At 34.9% G+C, this 19,829-nt stretch overlaps 1 protein-coding gene across 1 annotated transcript in view; it reads right to left on the minus strand.

The window, feature by feature from the left end:
- The window catches only part of LOC138702189 (putative odorant receptor 92a), a 29,892-nt gene extending 16,518 nt beyond the window's left edge, over nt 1-13,374 (minus strand). Inside the window, exons 1-2 of the mRNA XM_069829795.1 lie at nt 13,117-13,374; nt 8,988-9,267 (exon numbers count right to left, since the gene is read on the minus strand). Of these exons, the coding sequence (XP_069685896.1) occupies nt 8,988-9,267; nt 13,117-13,367 (531 nt within the window). The 5' untranslated portion in view covers nt 13,368-13,374. The remainder of the gene's footprint in view (nt 1-8,987; nt 9,268-13,116) is intronic.
- Between the last annotated feature and the right edge of the window lie 6,455 nt (nt 13,375-19,829).

Raw genomic sequence — 19,829 nt, forward strand, 5'->3', positions numbered from 1 at the left:
TTGCACGTGGGTTTTCATACGCCCATACATGCTGATTGTGGAAATTTGTTATGCCATCTCGTGTGAACTGTGCTTCATCTGTAAATAATACTAAGGCAGGAAAGTTCGGATTTACACCACACTGCTGCAAGAACCACTGACAGAACCTAACTTAACTCGTGCAGGGTAATCTGCTGGTGACAGGGCCTGTACACGTTGCAAATGATAAGGATACAATTGATACTCTTTCAACAGTCTCCGGACAGTCGTATGAGGAACATTGACTTGCAACGTTACCCTTCGTGTGCTGATAGAAGGAGTCATGTTCACAGCCTCCAGAATCTCCTCCTGTACTTCTGGAGTTGTAGATCTTGGTCGTCCCCTTCCCAAACCAGGAGAGTTAAATTTTCCATACTCGTACAGACGGTAATGGAGACGTACAAATGTCTTCCGATCTGGACATTGTCGCTGTGGGTACCTCTCCTGGTACAAACGACGAGCCAGCGCAGCATTGCCGTCCGCCTTACCGTACATGAAGTGTATCTCTGCCAGCTCTTGATTTGAATACATGTCGCACAGTCTAACGCCTACACAACACTGAATGTAACCTTCGCCTCTGAATGAACTATCAAAGTGCCCTCTTAATGTCTCCTTTGACGGCAACGACCTGAGGAAAGAAAAACGTTCCGGTGAATTTCAATGTTGTGAAGGCCATAACTCGGAAATAAAGCATTTCCGGACACATGTTGTAATTAATTATTTTGATTGTCTACATGTGGGAAATGCATACCTGAAATTATGCCCCGTATTTTTAAACACCCTGTATGTATATATATATATATATATATATATATATATATATATACACTATATATGTATATATTTGTCATAGTTATTGCATTCATTATAATATAATTTAGAATTTTATAATTTGTAATTTTGTATTGTCTGTCTCCAGTAACCCTTATCGAAAACCCATCTGTTTGTGCTCCTGCTCAGGCGCTGATTTCCAGGACTTTCTAAAATTCCCTTTTAATGTTATTTATTTATTTATTTATTTATTCAGAAAGTAAAAAAACTGAGGAATATATAGGGTTTGAAGTATCTCCCTTCTGCATAGCACTCAGACACACGAACCATCTGAGCTATTGAGGCTTGTTTCTGCGCGGAGGTTCAAATTTCGATGTTTCTGTACGAATTTGTGAACAATTTATGTTTAATTACAATACATCAGTGGCGGCTGATTGACTGAGGCAAGTGAGGCCCGGCCTCAGACACTTGTCTTAACTGAAATGAAATTTTGTGTTTTTATATAATGTATTACAGGGTTGGGAAGATAAAACCGGCCCCATCTCATGTCATATGATTTGGAAAATAAATTATGTAGGGTATTGTTTTCTTTTCTTTCTTTTTTCTTGAAAATGTAATTATGTTGGCTGTACTGTATCTTCCGCGTGTTTTGTGTCATCGTTGTTGCGCCATTGTTGCTTATAACCTCTTCTGGTTGCTGTTTAAAAGTCAGACGTTCTAAACACATGTAAAGAGTTGTTTTTTAAATAAGCATGACTTATTCAATACCAGAGCGAATATTCATTGTGGAGGCGTACGTACAGACCAGCTCTATTAAGGAAACACAACAATTATTCAGAGACAAATATCCGCTTCGCTCAGTACCAGCGAAAAGCAGCATTCAAGATCTGGTGTGAAAATGGCGTACGAATGGATCCATCAAAAATGGAACAGGAATGGAATGTAACAAAATGGAATGTAACAAGGAACAGAACTCCTTCCGTCCGGACTCCTCAACTTACAGCGCGAATTAATGAATTTATCACCCATGAGGAATTGACACGTGTTTTCATGAACCTGTTAAAACGTGCACATAAGTGTGTAGATGCAGATGGAGGGCACTTCCAACATTTATTATGAAGGTAAATGCATTTTATTTTCATTCCATTTGAAGTTTGTTTCAAATCATTAGTACCTATCAATGTCATAACACGGGCCGGTTTTATCTGCCCAACTCTGTAGTTATTTGAATGAAGCATATATCGCTGTAGAAGCATTTGAAAACTTTGTGATGTATATAGACCTATTTTGCACTAAAATTTGTTCCTGAGGCCAGGATCGCTCGTGCCGGGTCTGGCTTGTGATGTATATAGACCCGTTTTGCAGTAAAATTTGTTCCTGAGGCCAGGATCGCTCGTGCCGTGTCTGGCTTAAGCATTTCCAGTCTTTTCGCGGGCTTTGATTTTACGCTTAAAACGTTGTAGCTGAGGCACAATTCGTCTGGCCTGGTCAGGTTTCACTTCTCCCATCCATGGGCCGGCCTCAAGAATAGAGTGGGGTGGGAATAGCAATGGTGACTTGTCTTCCTAAATAGGCCATAAATAAGAAAATTCCAGCTCTTTGGCAGGCAGAGACCCACTCTATTCTCTCCCCTTATGTCTCAGTTTATGACTTAAGCTAGGGTGTAATACTATTGTACTTCGTAGTACAGTAGTGAATCTGGGCTATTGTTGTTATATAATTCGGGAAAATATAAACAGAAACAAATGAGATAAATAATGCTGGTGCAGTTAATTCATTGTTAGAGTGTCCTTTTTCGAGAAGAAATAATGCTGAAAGAAAGGAAGTTTTAAATAAAGAGAGACACTATCGAGATACCTACGACAACTCTGACAATTTTTCTGACAGATAATCTTAAAACGCGAGTTTCTATTGCATCCTGGTATGGGCAACATAAATTGTTAAGTGTTAATGTGGTGCAAAATAAACTTCTCTTAGCCTTGTTTGTTGCTGTCAAAGAAAAAAAAAAAGAAAAGAAAGAAAGGGGAATTTCAACACATAATATGGGTTGCTTCATCACACTGAAACAATCATTGAAACTCACAGCATAACAGCTTATTTGGTGAGTGAAATTATTTTTCATTAATGGTAATAATAATAATAATAATACGGTAATAATGATATTAATAATATAATAACAATAATAATTAATATCATAAATAAACATTTCCTATCGGAGGCACTTAAACTAGTTGCATCTGGCCTCACCGAGGATTTCGATCACCGGCCGCTACTGCAATACATTAACATTGATCTTTCAGTTTCCAAGAGGGTTTCGAAACTAGTTCCAACTACAAATCAAATAGAATTAATTTAAATAACTCAATACGCGTTATCTTGTGAATACGTGCTCTGGACCTGGGATCATGCGGAGTATCTTGTATCTGGAACTTAGAATATTCCAGCGTCTCATTCTTTTTTCAGGGGATTGTACACCAAAATCTATATTAATGAAACAATGTTATCAGCCTATCGAATCAGCCAGCGAGTCTAAAAATTCTGGTGAAATGCTAATACAAGAGATGGGAAAGGGGAACAAGGGGAATGCAAGGAGAGCAAGGGTAATAAAAAAGAAAAGGGGAGGATTGTGAAAACGAGTGGAATACAGGGACAGGAGGAGGAATATAACAAGGACAAGGATAACAAGGGTAAAACTAGATCAAGGAGAAGACTGTCTCTTCTGTTTAGAATCATGCATACTTCTACTCCGAGTTATCTGTTATCGCGCTTTCAATTTCTTACAACTCTTCGAAACCGACATCAAGCACTTCTTTCTATCCCTCATCATAGAACGTCTTTATACTCATCTTCCTATACCGTAGAACTACCTCGCCTCTGGAATTCGTTACCTAATGACGTCAGGAACTGCCGGACTTTATCACAATTCAAAATTAAATTGGAAAATTTTGTCTTAGTTAATGTTTTTAGGTATTGCTAGAAGTATTGATTTGTGTTTCTTTTTTCTTTTTCTTTTTTAATCTAGATTAAAATTTCAAGTTTCTTGTTTATGTTAGTTAATTAGTTAGAATACAATTAATTAATCATTTAAAGTTTGTGTGACTGCAACCTGTGTATATTTTTGTGTGGCTTTACTTTGTTTATATTGTTTTTCTCTCTCTCTCTTTATTTCTTGTGTAGCTTTATTTTGTATATACTGTAGTGTTTTTTTCTGTTTATTTCTGTTATTGTATTTGTATTCCTGGTGTTGTGGAAGAGAAGGCCTGATGGCCTTAACTACACCAGAATAAATAAATAAAGACACTGAGAGGAAGGGCAGACAATGGGAACAGGGGAAAGACGAGGAAGATAGGCAATAGAAAAGAAGAACAAGGAAAGACAAGGAGAACAAGGAGAATAGACGGAGAATGAGAGAAAGAGGGAAAAGCAAGAAGAATGAGAAAAATACAAGCAGAGGAAGGGAAATACAAAGAGGGTAAGGGGAATATAAGGAGGAGATGGGGAATAGAAGGAGAACGAGGAGAATACAAGGATATCAAGGGGAATATATAAAGGACAATGAGAATACAAGGAGACAATGAAAATAATAGAAGATCAAGAGAAGCACAAGGAGAGCAAGGGGAATACAATGAGAACATGATGGTATACAAGAATGTAATTTAATTTCCAAGTCATCCTTCCGATGCTAGTGAGGGAAATACCTATAATACTATGTCAAAAATGCGTCCTTGTCCGCCATTGACTTTTCAACAGTAATCTCACTAGAGGTTTTGATTTATTTAGAGAAAATAAAAACTCGAGTGGGATTTAATTGACTATTCCACGATTACAAGAAAGTATATAAAGATTAGAAGTAACGAAGTACTCCAATACAATAAAATATTAATTGACTTAATACAACTGTCTTCAAATGTATTATTGTACCATCTCAACATTACAAATATTACGCTAGATGCATGCTGGATGGCAGGGGTGTGTTATGATTATGTGATGTTATCAGGTGTGCCAACTATGGAATCATCATTGAACTCTGTAGACGGTTACTAGTCAAGAAGGCTTTGTTGATTCAATTTCATTTTTATTAAAACAGTTTCATTCCACTTCAATTATCCGGATCCCAGTAATCAACGTCACTTTACAGATGATTTCGAATAAATCTTAGTATTAAACAATCTCTGATAAGTGACTATCCATAATATCATATAGCAGAAGCTATAACATAACCTAAATAATGCAAACAAGTGTTAGATAACTTTTAATTAGGGATGATGAAATAAACAAGAAAAGTTTTAATTAACGGTGATGACATAAAAAATAAACATGAATAATTTTAAAAGAAACAATTATTGAAAGTACAATTTTCAAATTTGAATGTTTTAGTGGTTAGTGGTTCAGTTGATGTTATATTGGAAGCATGCGTAAAAGAAGTGAACTCGTTGATGTACATGGTGTATTCCTCAACTTATTCAGGATTTCCGAATGGTGCTCTTCATTTATTTGTAAATAGGGGTTCAGGGAAGATGCATAGGTATGACCAATGATCTATTTTAATTCTTGTTCTTGAATGCCAATGCGAGTCATATTTGAAAGTGCTGTGCTTCGACTCAAGTGGTTTGTAATTTTCTGTTTTTTTTTTTTTTTTTTTTTTTTTTGACGCCCAGACCAGCACAGTTTGAAATGTTGGCAAACAAAGAAACAAATGCTATACTTATTTTTTTTATAAGATGGGACATGACAGTTAAGTGGCCGAGCTTGGAACTACAGTCCTATGTTGCAAATATGGACTACCACGCTGCCAACTGATGGAAGCTAAAGTCGACGGCAATTCGGAAGGCGGGTTGTCTGCTAGCGTTTGCGTCGAGAGAGACAGATAGAGAGAGCAAGGCAGCGTACAACATTGCCACATCGTACTTCACGCACGTGCAATACAAATAGCGCAGGAGAGAATTTAAATTATCAAAAGACAATAATGACCTTAGCCGTTGATTACTGTAAGCATGACACCAAACAAACCCTCTTTCCTTCACTAACAATATTCTTTGCACGTTTCTCAATCCTACACCACATGCTTCTGCAGTCGTTTCTTGCACGTTGGCAACGTTGCTGCCAGCATCAAGATGGCCGGCAGCGTTCTGCTCGTTAACGTTTTTATAATAATTATACACCTTAAACACTATTTTCCGCGCCTGCTTGTGTAATACTTCTGTTTTTACAGTCTCTTCTTCCATTTATTTACCTTACATACACACAGTAAATGTTAGTTTTACTTATTCAATGTATTGAAACACTCGCACGTGAACAAACGAACTCAGGAAGTGCTTGTTATAGACTGATTCTGATTGGTTCTACTGTACAAGCTTGTGACGTCACATACCAGAAATGCTACGGCGCATATAGAAGCTAACCGCCTTCCGAAATGACGTCTAGTCTAGCAATTAACGTTAAGATGACGTAATGTTAAAACATACATCGACAATTGACGCGAAGGTAAGAAAACAATACAAAATTCGACAGAGAATCAAACACGAAACGTACCAATGCTAACATTGTGTGCACAATAAATGTCGCCAAGAAAGCTATTAAGCTAATTAAGCAGTCACCTCGTAGGAACGGTAAGTTTGGCAACTCGACCGTTGTTACCATAGCAACAGACCTACCACGCTATGTGGCATTCAGTTGTTTTTCCGATCGCAACGCTCCTGTCATGTCCCATCTTAAAAAAAAAAAACAAGTATAGGGACGCGATAAAATTAAACAAATGCTAGGGACGCGATAAAATTGTGCGATAAGCAGCCATGATGGTTTGAAATACGTCCTTTCGTACCGTTTTATTTGCCAAAAATAGTATGACGTAGTAAAAGTGTAATAGTCAACAGTAATCTCACTAGATGTTTTGATTTATTTAGAGAAAATAAAAAATTCGAGTGGGATTTAATTGACTATTACACGATTAGAAGAAAGTATATAAAGATTAGAAGTAACGAACTACTCCAATACAATAAAATATTAATTGACTTACGAAAATAAAACTGTCTTCAAATGTATTATTGTACCATCTCAACATTACAAATATTACGCTAGATGCATGCTAGATGGCAGTAGTGAGTTATGATTACTAGCAATGCCTTCTCGTCGAGAAGTTCTCGATCTATACACGATGGCAATGTTACTAGTCAAGAAAGCTTTGTTGATTCAGTTTCATTTTTATTAAAACAGTTTCATTCCACTTCAATTATCCGAATCCCAGTAATCAACGTCACTTGACAGATGATTTTCAATAAATCTTAATATTAAACAATCTCTGATACGTGACTATCCATAATATCATATAGCAGAAGCTATAACATAGCCTAAATAATATACACAAGTGTTAGAAAAGTTTTAATTAACGACGATGACATAAAAAATAAACATGAATAATTTTAAAAGGAATAATTATTAAATGTACAATTTTCAAATTTGAATGTGGTTGGTGGTTCAATTGATGTTATATTGGACGTGTGCGTAATAGAAGTGGAACTCGTTGATTTAGGCCTACATGGTGTATTCAACTTATTCAGGATTTCCGAATGGTATTCTTCATTTATCTGTAAATAGGATTTCAGAAGATGCATAGGTATGATCAGTGATTTTTATTAATTCTTATTCTTGAATGCCAATGCGAGTCATATTTGAAACTGCTGTGCATCAACTGGAGTGGTTTGTAATTTTATATATATATATATATATATATATATATATATTTTTTTTTTTTTTTTGACGTCCAGACCAGCGCAGTTTCAAATGTTGGCAAACAAAGAAACAAATGCTAGGGACGCGATGAAATTAAACAAATGCTAGGGACGCGATAAAATTGTGCGATAAGCAGCCATGATTGGTTGAAATACGTCCTTTCGTACCGTTTTATTGGTCAAAAGTAGTATGACGTAGTAGGAGTGTAATAGATTTCGTGGAATTGCCACGAGAATCGCAAGGTTTACTGCGCACGCGGTATAGACTGTATGAGACGGGACGTGCAAAGGATGGAGTATGCCTCTGATGTAAACACTGAGCAGTATACTGCGGTTACAATAAAACCTGTATCCTGCATTCAAGAAATATAATGAATGATCATTGAAGTAGGAAATGTCTAAACATGTAAATACACAATTATTTTATAGTGAGATATATTAACTCTTAAAATTTAATGTAAGATACTCACATCATCCTTGAATATGTGCATTGGAGTGAAGATGGTCACTTAAACAGTTTTTATTTTGGGAAAATGTACGTTCAACATCACACGATGTAATACGTGCATATTTGAAGAACGGGAAGTCACTACTTTTTAGTACACCAAGTTCAGACGTCTTGTCGTGACCTCATGGTACATCGTTTATAATACGAAGTTGTGAATAGGCAGAATTTTTAGCAATAACGTTTCTCAACTTACATTTCACTTTTTCTGAAATTAGTGAATTCTTATTTTGGATCATGGTTTGTGTTACTTTAAACACTATATTACGAGCTTCTGAGAATTGTAGTTTAGACGATTCTAACAGGGTGATGCTTTTGGACACGACTTTAAAATTAGAATCAATGAACAGAATATCTTCCAATAGCTCTTCAGAAGGCAATGATTTTACAGCTGCAACAGCGGAACTGTCTGTGCTATCCAATGCATCAATTACCTCCATTATTTTGCCGTAATGTTCTGCATAATAATTAACAGCATCCCACCACGTTCCCCAACGGGTCAAGACTGGCTGCGGGGGTAAGGGTATTCCAGGAGAAAATATTATTTGGAACAGCAACACTCTTATTGTAGCATGTTTGATTGAATGTTTGTCTGCACTGAACAAATGTTAAGCTTTGACTGTTCCAACCACAGTAATGCAAAAACAAGTGCTTACATAGGTATACATTAGCTGCAGCTGCTCTATCTATTTGGATCGGTCACAACTCTTAACATGAACTGCTTATACTACGAGACCGGACGGTCGCTCACCTCCTCTATACTACCGTACATCGGCAACCTGATTGCATGCTGCGTGTGGCAATTCAACGAAGTCTAGTAATAGTCAATGAAAAATGCGAGGCCTGTTCCAAACAACAAGCAGAATTCGCCTGCTTGACAGTTCCATGGTCAAAATCACTCATCTACCGCAAGGTAAAATAAAAGCTATTGCTGTAACGAATAGGAATGGAAAATATCAACTTACCTGATAAAACATCACGATCTCATGAGTCGGACTGTCTGATACATCAAACGGTAACCAGACGTTGAATCCAAGTCTTTCTGGAGACTGATAGCTCCGGTAAATGATGTAAGCCCATGCAAGTATCGTACAGGTTAGAGCTGTAAAGTTTACATACTTTGCAGCAAATGCGATGAAACCTGCCTTGGTAGGCAAGCCAGTCTGAGGGTTCCATTTTGGAAGATGTTCCCAAACGAACTGGTCAGCAATAAGAATCAACTCTTGGAAGGACTTCCTTTTGATCCTGTAACATGTATAAAAATTAAATTCCGTTTTTGGAAATCTGGATAAACGCAAATAAACTTTCTACATCAATATGTTGAGACGAAGTCTACGTAATGCGATTAATGTGTGTAGAGGACATCAAACTTAGAAATTTGTTTTTCACTTCACGTTAGGTTCTCGTTCATTTAAAGCAGGCATGTCAATTGATGCCCACAGAAGCAAGCGCGCGCTTTAGAGCCCAGGAGAGCCTGAACGCTTTACAGCGGAAAGGAAAGAGACAGACGAAAGAGGTGGTATATGCCGCTTGGTCGAGCTATATTCAGGGATGGCCAGAATTGATTCAATAGATAAAGAGAAGAGAAGTTATTAAAACTGTATTCATGTTAATTTTTAGATTTGCCTGAGAAGTAAAAGTGCATTATAAGAATGTCAGTTTTAATTTTAATGCATACTAAATCAATACACTCTCGTTGTTCGTTAATTCTCTGAGATTAAAATGAATGTGTAACTTACATAAACATTATTTTAAGAAACTCAGGAAACGAATATACAGAATAGCCTATCAAGTTTTCTGTGCATAAGAAGCTATTTTAATCTTACCTGTCCTCAATTCACTCAGAAGTTACTGTAATAACATTATAGCATTATGTCCATCTAGAGACATTACACTTTCAAATGGTGAAACAATAATTAATTATACAAATCGGTTAATTTAGCTTCCGATATTACTTCATACAAACACAGAAACATTCTCTGTAGGCTATGTTTCGATTTCGATTGTTGTTGTCCAAGGCCCCTTATAGACTATAGTCGAAGTCATTTGTTTTTATTCAATTGAAGCGCCTTAGATGGCGTTATTTTAATTTTAAAACTCATTTATCTCATTAAATATCAGCCCTATCAAAATTTTTGAAAGAATGAAACTTATCGGAAATGATTTTTAAAGATACTTTTGTTACGTAACATTTTTCACAAAAATCAATAATAAGCGAGATATTTCGATTTATTTAATTCAGGCCAACTTATAACCCCCCTTTTAAATAACGTATTTTGAATTCCATATAGCCTAAAATCTAAGTTACAACGAACTTAATTTATATTCTAATTTTCATCGAAATCCGTTCAGCCATTATCCAGACAGACGTACAAACAAAAATTTCAAAAAAGCGATTTTCAACTTCAGGGTGGTTAATTATATATGTCAGGACCAATTATTTTTGTAAAATCGAAAATTACCAGACAAATTTCGGCTACAGATTTATTATTAGTATAGATTTCGTGAAAAAGTAATAAAATATCGTACTTACGGTTGAAAATGTGACAGTAATTTCGTGACTTTTTTCACCATGTAATGTCATGCATTCATACACTATCTTAATTAGTAGTAATCATATAGGACCAATACGGCATTACGTGAGCAACATTTATAGCGAAATAAAGACCTCGTAATAATAATAATAATAATAATAATAATAATAATAATAATAATAATAATAATAATCTCTACTAATAATAAATCTGTAGCCAAAACTTATCTGGTAATTTTCAATTTTCCAAAAATAATTGGTATTAACATGAATAATTTACCATCCTGAAACCGAAAATCGCTTTTTTTTTATTTTTGTTTGTATGTCTGTCTGTCTGCCTGGATATTTGTTACCTTTTCACGCGATAATGGCTGGACCAATTTATATGAAAATTGGAATATAAATTAAGTTCCTTGTAACTTAGATTTTAGGCTATATGGCATTCAAAATACGTTATTTAAAAGGGGGGTTATAAGGGGGCCTGAATTAAATAAATCAAAATATCTCGCTTATTATTGATTTTCATGAAAAATATTACATAACACTCGTTTCTTTAAAAATAATTTCCGATAAGTTTTATTCTATAGAAAATTTTGATAGGACTATATTTAATGAGATAAATGAGTTTTAAAATTACAATAACAACGCCATCTAAGGCGCTGTACTGAAATAAAAACAAATGACTTCGTCTATAAGGGGCCTTGGACAACAACAATCGAAAGCTATTAAACATAGCGTAAGAGAATGTTTTTGTGTTTGTATGAAGTAATATCGGAAGCTAATTAATTGTTTAATTATTATTATTTCACCATTGGAAAATGTAGTTTCTCTAGATGGACATAATTCTACAATGTTATTACACTAACTTCTGAAACGTATAGCAAGTAATATAAAGTATACACATTAAAAATAAATGATATGTCAATCTTCATAAAACTATGGTTGCATGTAATAACAATTAATAAACATGTTAAAGTAACTATCATTGCACCAAATGATTTCTCTCTGCACCAAAATGACCGCATTTTAATTTTTTTATATAATTTAAATTAAGTAACATATTAAACGACTAGCCGTACCCGTGCGCTCCGCTGCACAAGTTAGAAATAAATATAAAGAAATTAATAATTAAAATAGGACATTTTATCCAGGGAACATACGTGTTTGGTAGAAGGATAAATCATTTAATATGTTACTTAATTTAAATTGCATCCAAATAATTAAAATGCGATCCTTTTGGTCCAGAGACACTCATTGGTGCAATAACAATTCCTTTAACATGTTTCTAATTTTTATTACATGCAACCATAGTTTAATGAACATTGACATCATTTAGATTTAATGTGTATATTTTATTTTACTTGTTATAGGTTTCCATTGAATTATGGTAATAACTTAATTTTAACCCTTGTTTTCTACGTATTCAGTAAATGGCGTTTGGCCCACTATGGTTCTGAACCCTTCAAATAACTTAAATTATATTATATAATATTACATTACATATATTATATTATATTATATTATATTATATTATATTATATTATATCATATCATATTATATTATATTATATTATATTATATTATATTATATTATATTATATTATATTATATTATATTATATTATATTATATTATATCAGACGTTACTGCAATAACATTATAGCATTATTTCCATCTAGAGAAACTACACTTTCCAATGGTGAAATAATAATTAATTATACAAATCGGTTAATTTAGCTTCCGATATTACTTCATACAAACACAGAAACATTCTCCGTTGGCTATCTTTCATAATTTTCGATTGTTGCTGTCCAAGGCTCCTTATAGACGAAGTCATTTGTTTTTTAATTCATTACACGGCCTTAGATGGCAGTTATTTTAATTTTAAAACTCATTTATCTCATTAAATATCAGTCCTATCAAAATTTTTCAAGGAATAAAACTTATCGGAAATTATTTTTAAAGAAACGTTTGTTATGTAACATGTTTCACAAAAATCAATAATAAGCGAGATATTTCGATTTATTTAATTCAGGCCCCCTTATAACTCCCCTTTTAAATAATGTATTTTGAATGTCATATAGCCTAAAATCTAAGTTACAACGAACTTAATTTATATTCCAGTTTTCATCGATATCCGTTCAGCCATTATCGCGTGAAAAGGTAAGAAACATAGACAGACAGACAGACAGACATACAAACAAAAATTTCAAAAAAGCGATTTTCGGTTTTAGGGTAGTTAATTATATATGTTAGGACCAATTATTTTTGGAAAATCGAAAATTACCAGAAAAATTTCGCCTACAGATTTATTATTAGTATAGATTTATCCTTCTATCAAACACAAATGTTCCCTGGAATAAAATGTCCTATTTTAATTATGTAATTACTTTATATTTATTTCTAACAGGTGCAGGGGAGCGCACGGGTACGGCTAGTAATAATAATAATAATAATAATAATAATAATAATAATAATAATAATAATAACAATAATGTCATAAATTGAATAGATATATCAAACTGTAAAGCAACAAACGATATTAAATTATTTTTTACGTACTTAAAATAGATCGCTGACCACACACAGGCTGTGATGGGTATCATGGGGATCGCAGTCTGCAAAACCTGTTTGAAGTCTCCCCAGTGAAATATCAAGTACATGACCTGTCCAAACCAGCATCCAATTGAAGGCAATATAAAGATAATTTGATAAAGGAAGTAAAGTATGGAGAATGGTCTGTCCTCCAACTGAACCCCTCCGAACGAGATATACTTGACTAAGTACTGAAAGCGCGGGGGTGCTTTTTCCATGATGCCAACCTCATTACTGTCTTAATAGCGTTGTTCTACAGCCAACCGGCTTTCATGACTTCAAATATTCCATTAAAATTTATAACACGGTGAACACAAGTAAGAAGTCGGAACAATTCTAAATTACAGGGGTGACTTGCCACTGCATAAAGCAACCTGTACAGTCATGCTCGCCTGTTCTCTCAATTCGTAATGGATCACGAGTCAGAAATGTTGTCAACGCACCAACTTTATTTTTATTTATAATTCAATAAAAGCTATGTCAAGCCACCGGCGTAGCTCTGGAGATTGGCGCTTTTTCCTGCTGAATCGGATCTGCGCTTGGCAGTGGGTTCGATTCTCGCTTGGGCTGTTTATCCCGCTGTTCTTCAGTTGGTTCCCAAACAAAATATCAACAACGTGAGTAGGTTCCCCGTGTTCAAATATCAACAACGTGAGTAGGTTCCCCATGTTCAAATATCAACAACGTGAGTAGGTTCCCCGTGTTCAAATATCAACAACGTGAGTAGGTTCCCCATGTTCAAATATCAACAACGTGAGTAGGTTCCCCATGTTCAAATATCAACAACGTGAGTAGGTTCCCCTTGTTCAAATATCAACAACGTGAGTAGGTTCCCCATGTTCAAATATCAACAACGTGAGTAGGTTCCCCATGTTCAAATATCAACAACGTGAGTAGGTTCCCCATGTTCAAATATCAACAACGTGAGTAGGTTCCCCATGTTCAAATATCAACAACGTGAGTAGGTTCCCCGTGTTCAAATATCAACAACGTGAGTAGGTTCCCCATGTTCAAATATCAACAACGTGAGTAGGTTCCCCATGTTCAAATATCAACAACGTGAGTAGGTTCCCCATGTTCAAATATCAACAACGCGAGTAGGTTCCTCATGGTCAAATATCAACAACGTGAGTAGGTTCCCCATGTTCAAATATCAACAACGTGAGTAGGTTCCCCATGTTCAAATATCAACAACGTGAGTAGGTTCCTCATGTTCAAATATCAACAACGTGAGTAGGTTCCTCATGTTTAAATATCAACAACGTGAGTAGGTTCCTCATGTTCAAATATCAACAACGTGAGTAGGTTCCTCATGTTTAAATATCAACAACGTGAGTAGGTTCCTCATGTTCAAATATCAACAACGTGAGTAGGTTCCCCATGTTCAAATATCAACAACGTGAGTAGGTTCCCCATGTTCAAATATCAACAACGTGAGTAGGTTCCTCATGTTCAAATATCAACAACGTGAGTAGGTTCCTCATGTTCAAATATCAACAACGTGAGTAGGTTCCTCATGTTCAAATATCAACAACGTGAGTAGGTTCCCCATGTTCAAATATCAACAACGTGAGTAGATTCCCCATGTTCAAATATCAACAACGTGAGTAGGTTCCCCATGTTCAAATATAAACAACGTGAGTAGGTTCCCCATGTTCAAATATCAACAACGTGAGTAGGTTCCTCATGTTCAAATATCAACAACGTGAGTAGGTTCCTCATGTTCAAATATCAACAACGTGAGTAGATTCCAAGGCTGTGTGGGAAGAGATGTTAATCGATCATGTAGCAGCGTAGTGACAATGTCCAAATATCAACAACGGGGATGAGGTAGTTGTTATTGCCTATAACACCACTTATATTCGATCATGACCCGTGGTTTTATATACTTTAAAATATAAATACCGATCATAAGTTTCAGTGATTATCAGAGTAGTGGGAGTGGAAGTGCAGGACAGCCGTATTGCACTTAGTGATGGATTTCACTACTATGCTCGGTGAAAAGAGGAAGAAACTCTTAGTGGTGAATGATCGGTTTTCAGAAAACATTATCTGGTGGTGTGGAAAGATATATTTGTGTTAAAAGAGGATGTAAGTGCTTCGTGAAACTTTCTGATTCAGATATTAATAACATAACCACGACACTTATGATATTGCAACTTTAAATAAAATTATGAAGTCATTCGACGCAGCGTTTCCGCCAAGCACAAAAAATTTATGCTACCTACTACCGTAGACAGTAGTTGACAGTCCTAAGTTTGTATAAAATGGGAGAGGAAATGTTCTCTGGCTTAATCTAGCGCGAGAAGCAAATGCAGTACATAGATGAAATCAACCTCGAACCAATTCGGGTATAGCTCTGGGACGAACTGGGAACCGATTCACAGATTTGGGAATCAATTCCAGTACGCCCGTTTATTCGATTGAATTATTACCAAGGTTTTTTCCAACTGTACACCGAATGTCAGGTAATCACACAGAGAAAACTGTCTCATCTCGCAAATACCATTTTGACTTCATCGACACTAAATAATCTACTAAATAATATACATAACGGAGTAATATATATATATATATATATATATATATATATATATATATATATATATATATACATAGGCCTATATGTAGGCGTAGCAGAATATACAGGGACATCATTTTATTTTTACTTCAATTTTTATTGTACTTGAGTTTTTTAATGTACTTCACTTCCACCCCTTCTACTAATGAAGTTCACCCGTCCTCCACACAGATCCAAGACCGCATATACAGACATAGTAGCCTTACGGTCATAGTAAACAGTACGTTCCAAAAATATGTTCGCGTTTTCCAGTGACGAAAGAGCTTTCAATATTGAATCATTTTCGCACAGGTACTGTTGTCCATTTGCCTACGTCATATCCCGGTTTCCCCCACCAGCTTTTATTCGCCAGCTAGTGGCTGGGCTATCTTAGCTCTTTTCTGAGAACATTAATTTCTGTTAGGAATTGGACTTCTACGTAATATTATACAACTATTTAAAATAACTTAAATAAAAGGGCCTCGTTAAGTAATTAACTGTCACATGATTTCCTCCCTTTCTACAATCCTACGACGTAACCACTTGCACGGACAGTAGATAGTATGTCTGAGTAATTTTATCTTTTCGGATCGGGCAGAAGTGAAGATTGAATTTACAGTACGTGAGGTAATCTTTCATATAGTAGGTACTGAATTATTTCAACGTGAGTTACTAGTACGAAGGACGAAACTGATAATTGGGATTTGGTACAATAGTCTATAGTGCGATAATATGCACATTAGAACTGAAGTCTGTATCGAAATGAATGGCCACCATTTTAAAAAAGTGTTTAAATATCCAAATTATGATTATTTTTCAATTTAACTTCATTCTCTAAAGTTTACGCTTATGTGCTGTAGACGGTATAATATACACTGCATAATGAATACATCCGAATGAATAGCTCAGTTCGTGAGTAAAAACACTCATTGTTAATACTGAACTGTATTTTGATTAAACAAAAACCTAATGAAAATGATCAAACTCAAAATCGCGATATTTCCTAGTTTACGTAAATGGATGAACTACTTTTCTTCCCTTCTATACCTAGTAAAGTGATTTGTTTGTATATTACGCCAGTATCATCGAACTCCAGTCGTGGAAGGGGGTAGCAAACAGTGTTGATCCAAAGGTAGAGCCAGGTTAATATTAAAAATGTTAGTAAAAATAAAATGATGTCCCTGTATATGGAAAGTGATAGCGTATCACACTGGCTCGTAAATAGATGATTTTAGTTTCTGCTGAACTGATTCACCACAACAGCGAACTCGGTGGTTCCAAAAGGGGGGAGGGGTTGTGTCTTAAAAAGGGCTGAGATGTATCACGAGATGATTTACAAAATAAAACAAAAACAAATTTATTAACATATATTTATTTTGTATTTAAAAATATAAACAACGTTTAACATTAAAAAAATCGGTAATAAAGTAAAAAAAATATTATTTGATAAATGTGTCTGTTTTGCAGAAAGAATCGTTTCAAATCTGGGCTATGTATTCGATACACAACCTGTGTAATCATTTTCAAGCTCAAGGAAACTTCTCGCTTTTGTTTTGATGGTACCCATACACTTATTTTGCAAAAATACGAGGTTGCAAATGTTAGAAAAAAATTGACAGCTTCTTTTGTAAGCCAGAAGTATTTTTCATACAATATTGGCCTAAGACCTGTAAAAAAAAAGTTTAGTTTCATCATTCCAAATGTACGTACGTATTTCAATCACTTTTCCCCTCATATTTATTTATTTATTTATTTATTTATTTATTTATTTATTTATTTATTTATTTATTTATTTATTTATTTATTTATTTATTTATTTATTTATTTACTTATTTATTTATTTATCTATTTATTTATTTATTTATTTATCGGAGCTTCCTCAAATTAAAGGCTGCCATTAGACAAAGCATACAAAACAATACAAGAACTAATAGATGATGAGAGCTAAAAGAGTAAGAAAAAAGGCAAACAAATATACAAACAAACAATGACAGTTTACAGAAGAAAAAAAATTTCAAGTAAAGAATCAATGAAAGCTAAGAAGGAAAAAGAAAAATGATAATGGTGCGTCAATTTTTTCAGTACACTGAATTAGAGTCCATATAGGTGGTTCCGTAAAAGTTTGACTGACTCTCTAATTATGAGGAGGGCCAATTCATTCAGAAAAGATTTGTGCAGTCGCAGGGTCTTAAAGAATTTAGAAGAGAAGTTAGGTATCGTTCCTCTTGCTCCAAACATCAATCCCGTAACACTGATATCGTGAAGTTGGTATTTATCTTTATAATACGGGATGGTTGGAACGTAGATTGCTCGTTTCTTCGCATGTACGTCTTCGGGCTGTCCTTTGTACGTTTCAAACCTGATGGTGGGGTCGATTTCATACCCTGAGACAGGGATTCGCTAATGGCGATTATGTCAATTCGTCTGTTACTGCCATTGTCGGCGGTTCCGTGGATTTCTTCATAGACGGTGTATTTTAGTTTTCTAAGGGCATCGGCCAATTTAGTTCTAATTGCATGGTGCCTATGTATACGCAATGTTTCGCCATAAGAGCAGGCTCCCAGGACATGTCCAAGGGTTTCTATCTCTATTTATTTATTTATTTATTTATTTACTCATTTATTTATTTATTTATTTATTTATTTATTTATTTATTTATTTATTTATTTATTTATTTATTTATTTATTTATTTATTTATTTATTTACTTAAAATTATTTACTTAATTATTTAATTTTTTTATTTCAGCCAGTAGAAAGCATACTTACTTACTTACTTACTTACATGCCTACTTACAAATGGCTTTCAAGGAACCCGCAGGTTCATTGTCGGCCTCACATAAGCCTGCCATCGATCCATATCCTGAGTAAGAATAATCCAGTCCCTATCATCATATCCCACCTCCCTCAAATCCATTTTAATATTACCCTCCCAGCTACGTCTCGGCCTCCCTAAAGGTCTTTTCCCCTCCGGTCTCCCAACTAACACTCTATACTCATTTCTGGATTCGCCCATACGTGCTATATGCCCTGCCCATCTCAAATGCCTGGATTTAATGTTCCTAATTATGTCAGGTGAAGAATACAATGCGTGCAGTTTTGCGTTGTGTAACTTACTCCATTCTCCTGTAACCTCATCCATCTTAGCCCCAGGTATTTTCCTAAGAACCTTATTCTCAAACACCCTTAATCTCTGTTACTCTCTCAAAGTGAGAGGCCAAGTTTCACAACCATACAGGACAGCAGGTAATATATCTGTTTTATAAATTCTAACTTTCACATTTTTTGACAGTAGGCTAGATGGCAAAACCTTCTCAACCGAATAATAACAGGCATTTCCCATGTTTATTCTTCGTTTAATTTCCTCCCTGGTGTCATTTATATTTGTTACTGTTCTTCCAAGATATTTGAATTTTTCCACCTCTTCGAAGGATAAATCTCCAATGTTTATATTTCCATTTCTTACAATATTCTGGTTACGAGACATAATCATATACTTTGTATTTTCGGGATTTATTTCCAAACCTATCTGTTTGCTTGCTACAAGTAATATTTCCGTGTTTTCCCTAATAGTTTGTGGATTTTCTCCTAACATATTCACTCGTCTGCAGACAAGCAGCTGATGTAACCCGTTCAATTCCAAATCCTCTCTGTTACCCTGAACTTTCCTAATGGAATATTCTATTTACTTAATTATTTACTTAATTATTTAGTTTTTTTTAATTTCAGCCAGTAGAAAGCAACTGTCTAAAAACAGATTCAGTATCCATTCACAACTGTCGTAATTATTCCGAACTTCTTCCGGTAAATACTCAGAAAGCTGTTATTAAAATCCTAATTTCCGTGACGCCGACATGTTTTGAGTAAAACTGTAGTTGTTTGCAATTTTTTGTGTTTTCGATTTCAGTAGCGGTGTTGTAGTGCAGGGGTTGCAAACAAAGCTATCGTACAAAAAAAAGTTCGCGCCTTCAAAAAGTTTGGGAACAACTGATCTAATATCAACCCTTGACGTTCTTAAAATTCACTTGCATTTATATTTTAAGGAAACAAGACGAGTTGAACTTTGTTCCTAATATCGCTACGGTTAAAAGAAAAATTCCCATAATTCATTATATCTAGATA

Source organism: Periplaneta americana, chromosome 6 (genome assembly GCF_040183065.1).
Source record: "Periplaneta americana isolate PAMFEO1 chromosome 6, P.americana_PAMFEO1_priV1, whole genome shotgun sequence".
Taxonomy (NCBI): domain Eukaryota; kingdom Metazoa; phylum Arthropoda; class Insecta; order Blattodea; family Blattidae; genus Periplaneta; species Periplaneta americana.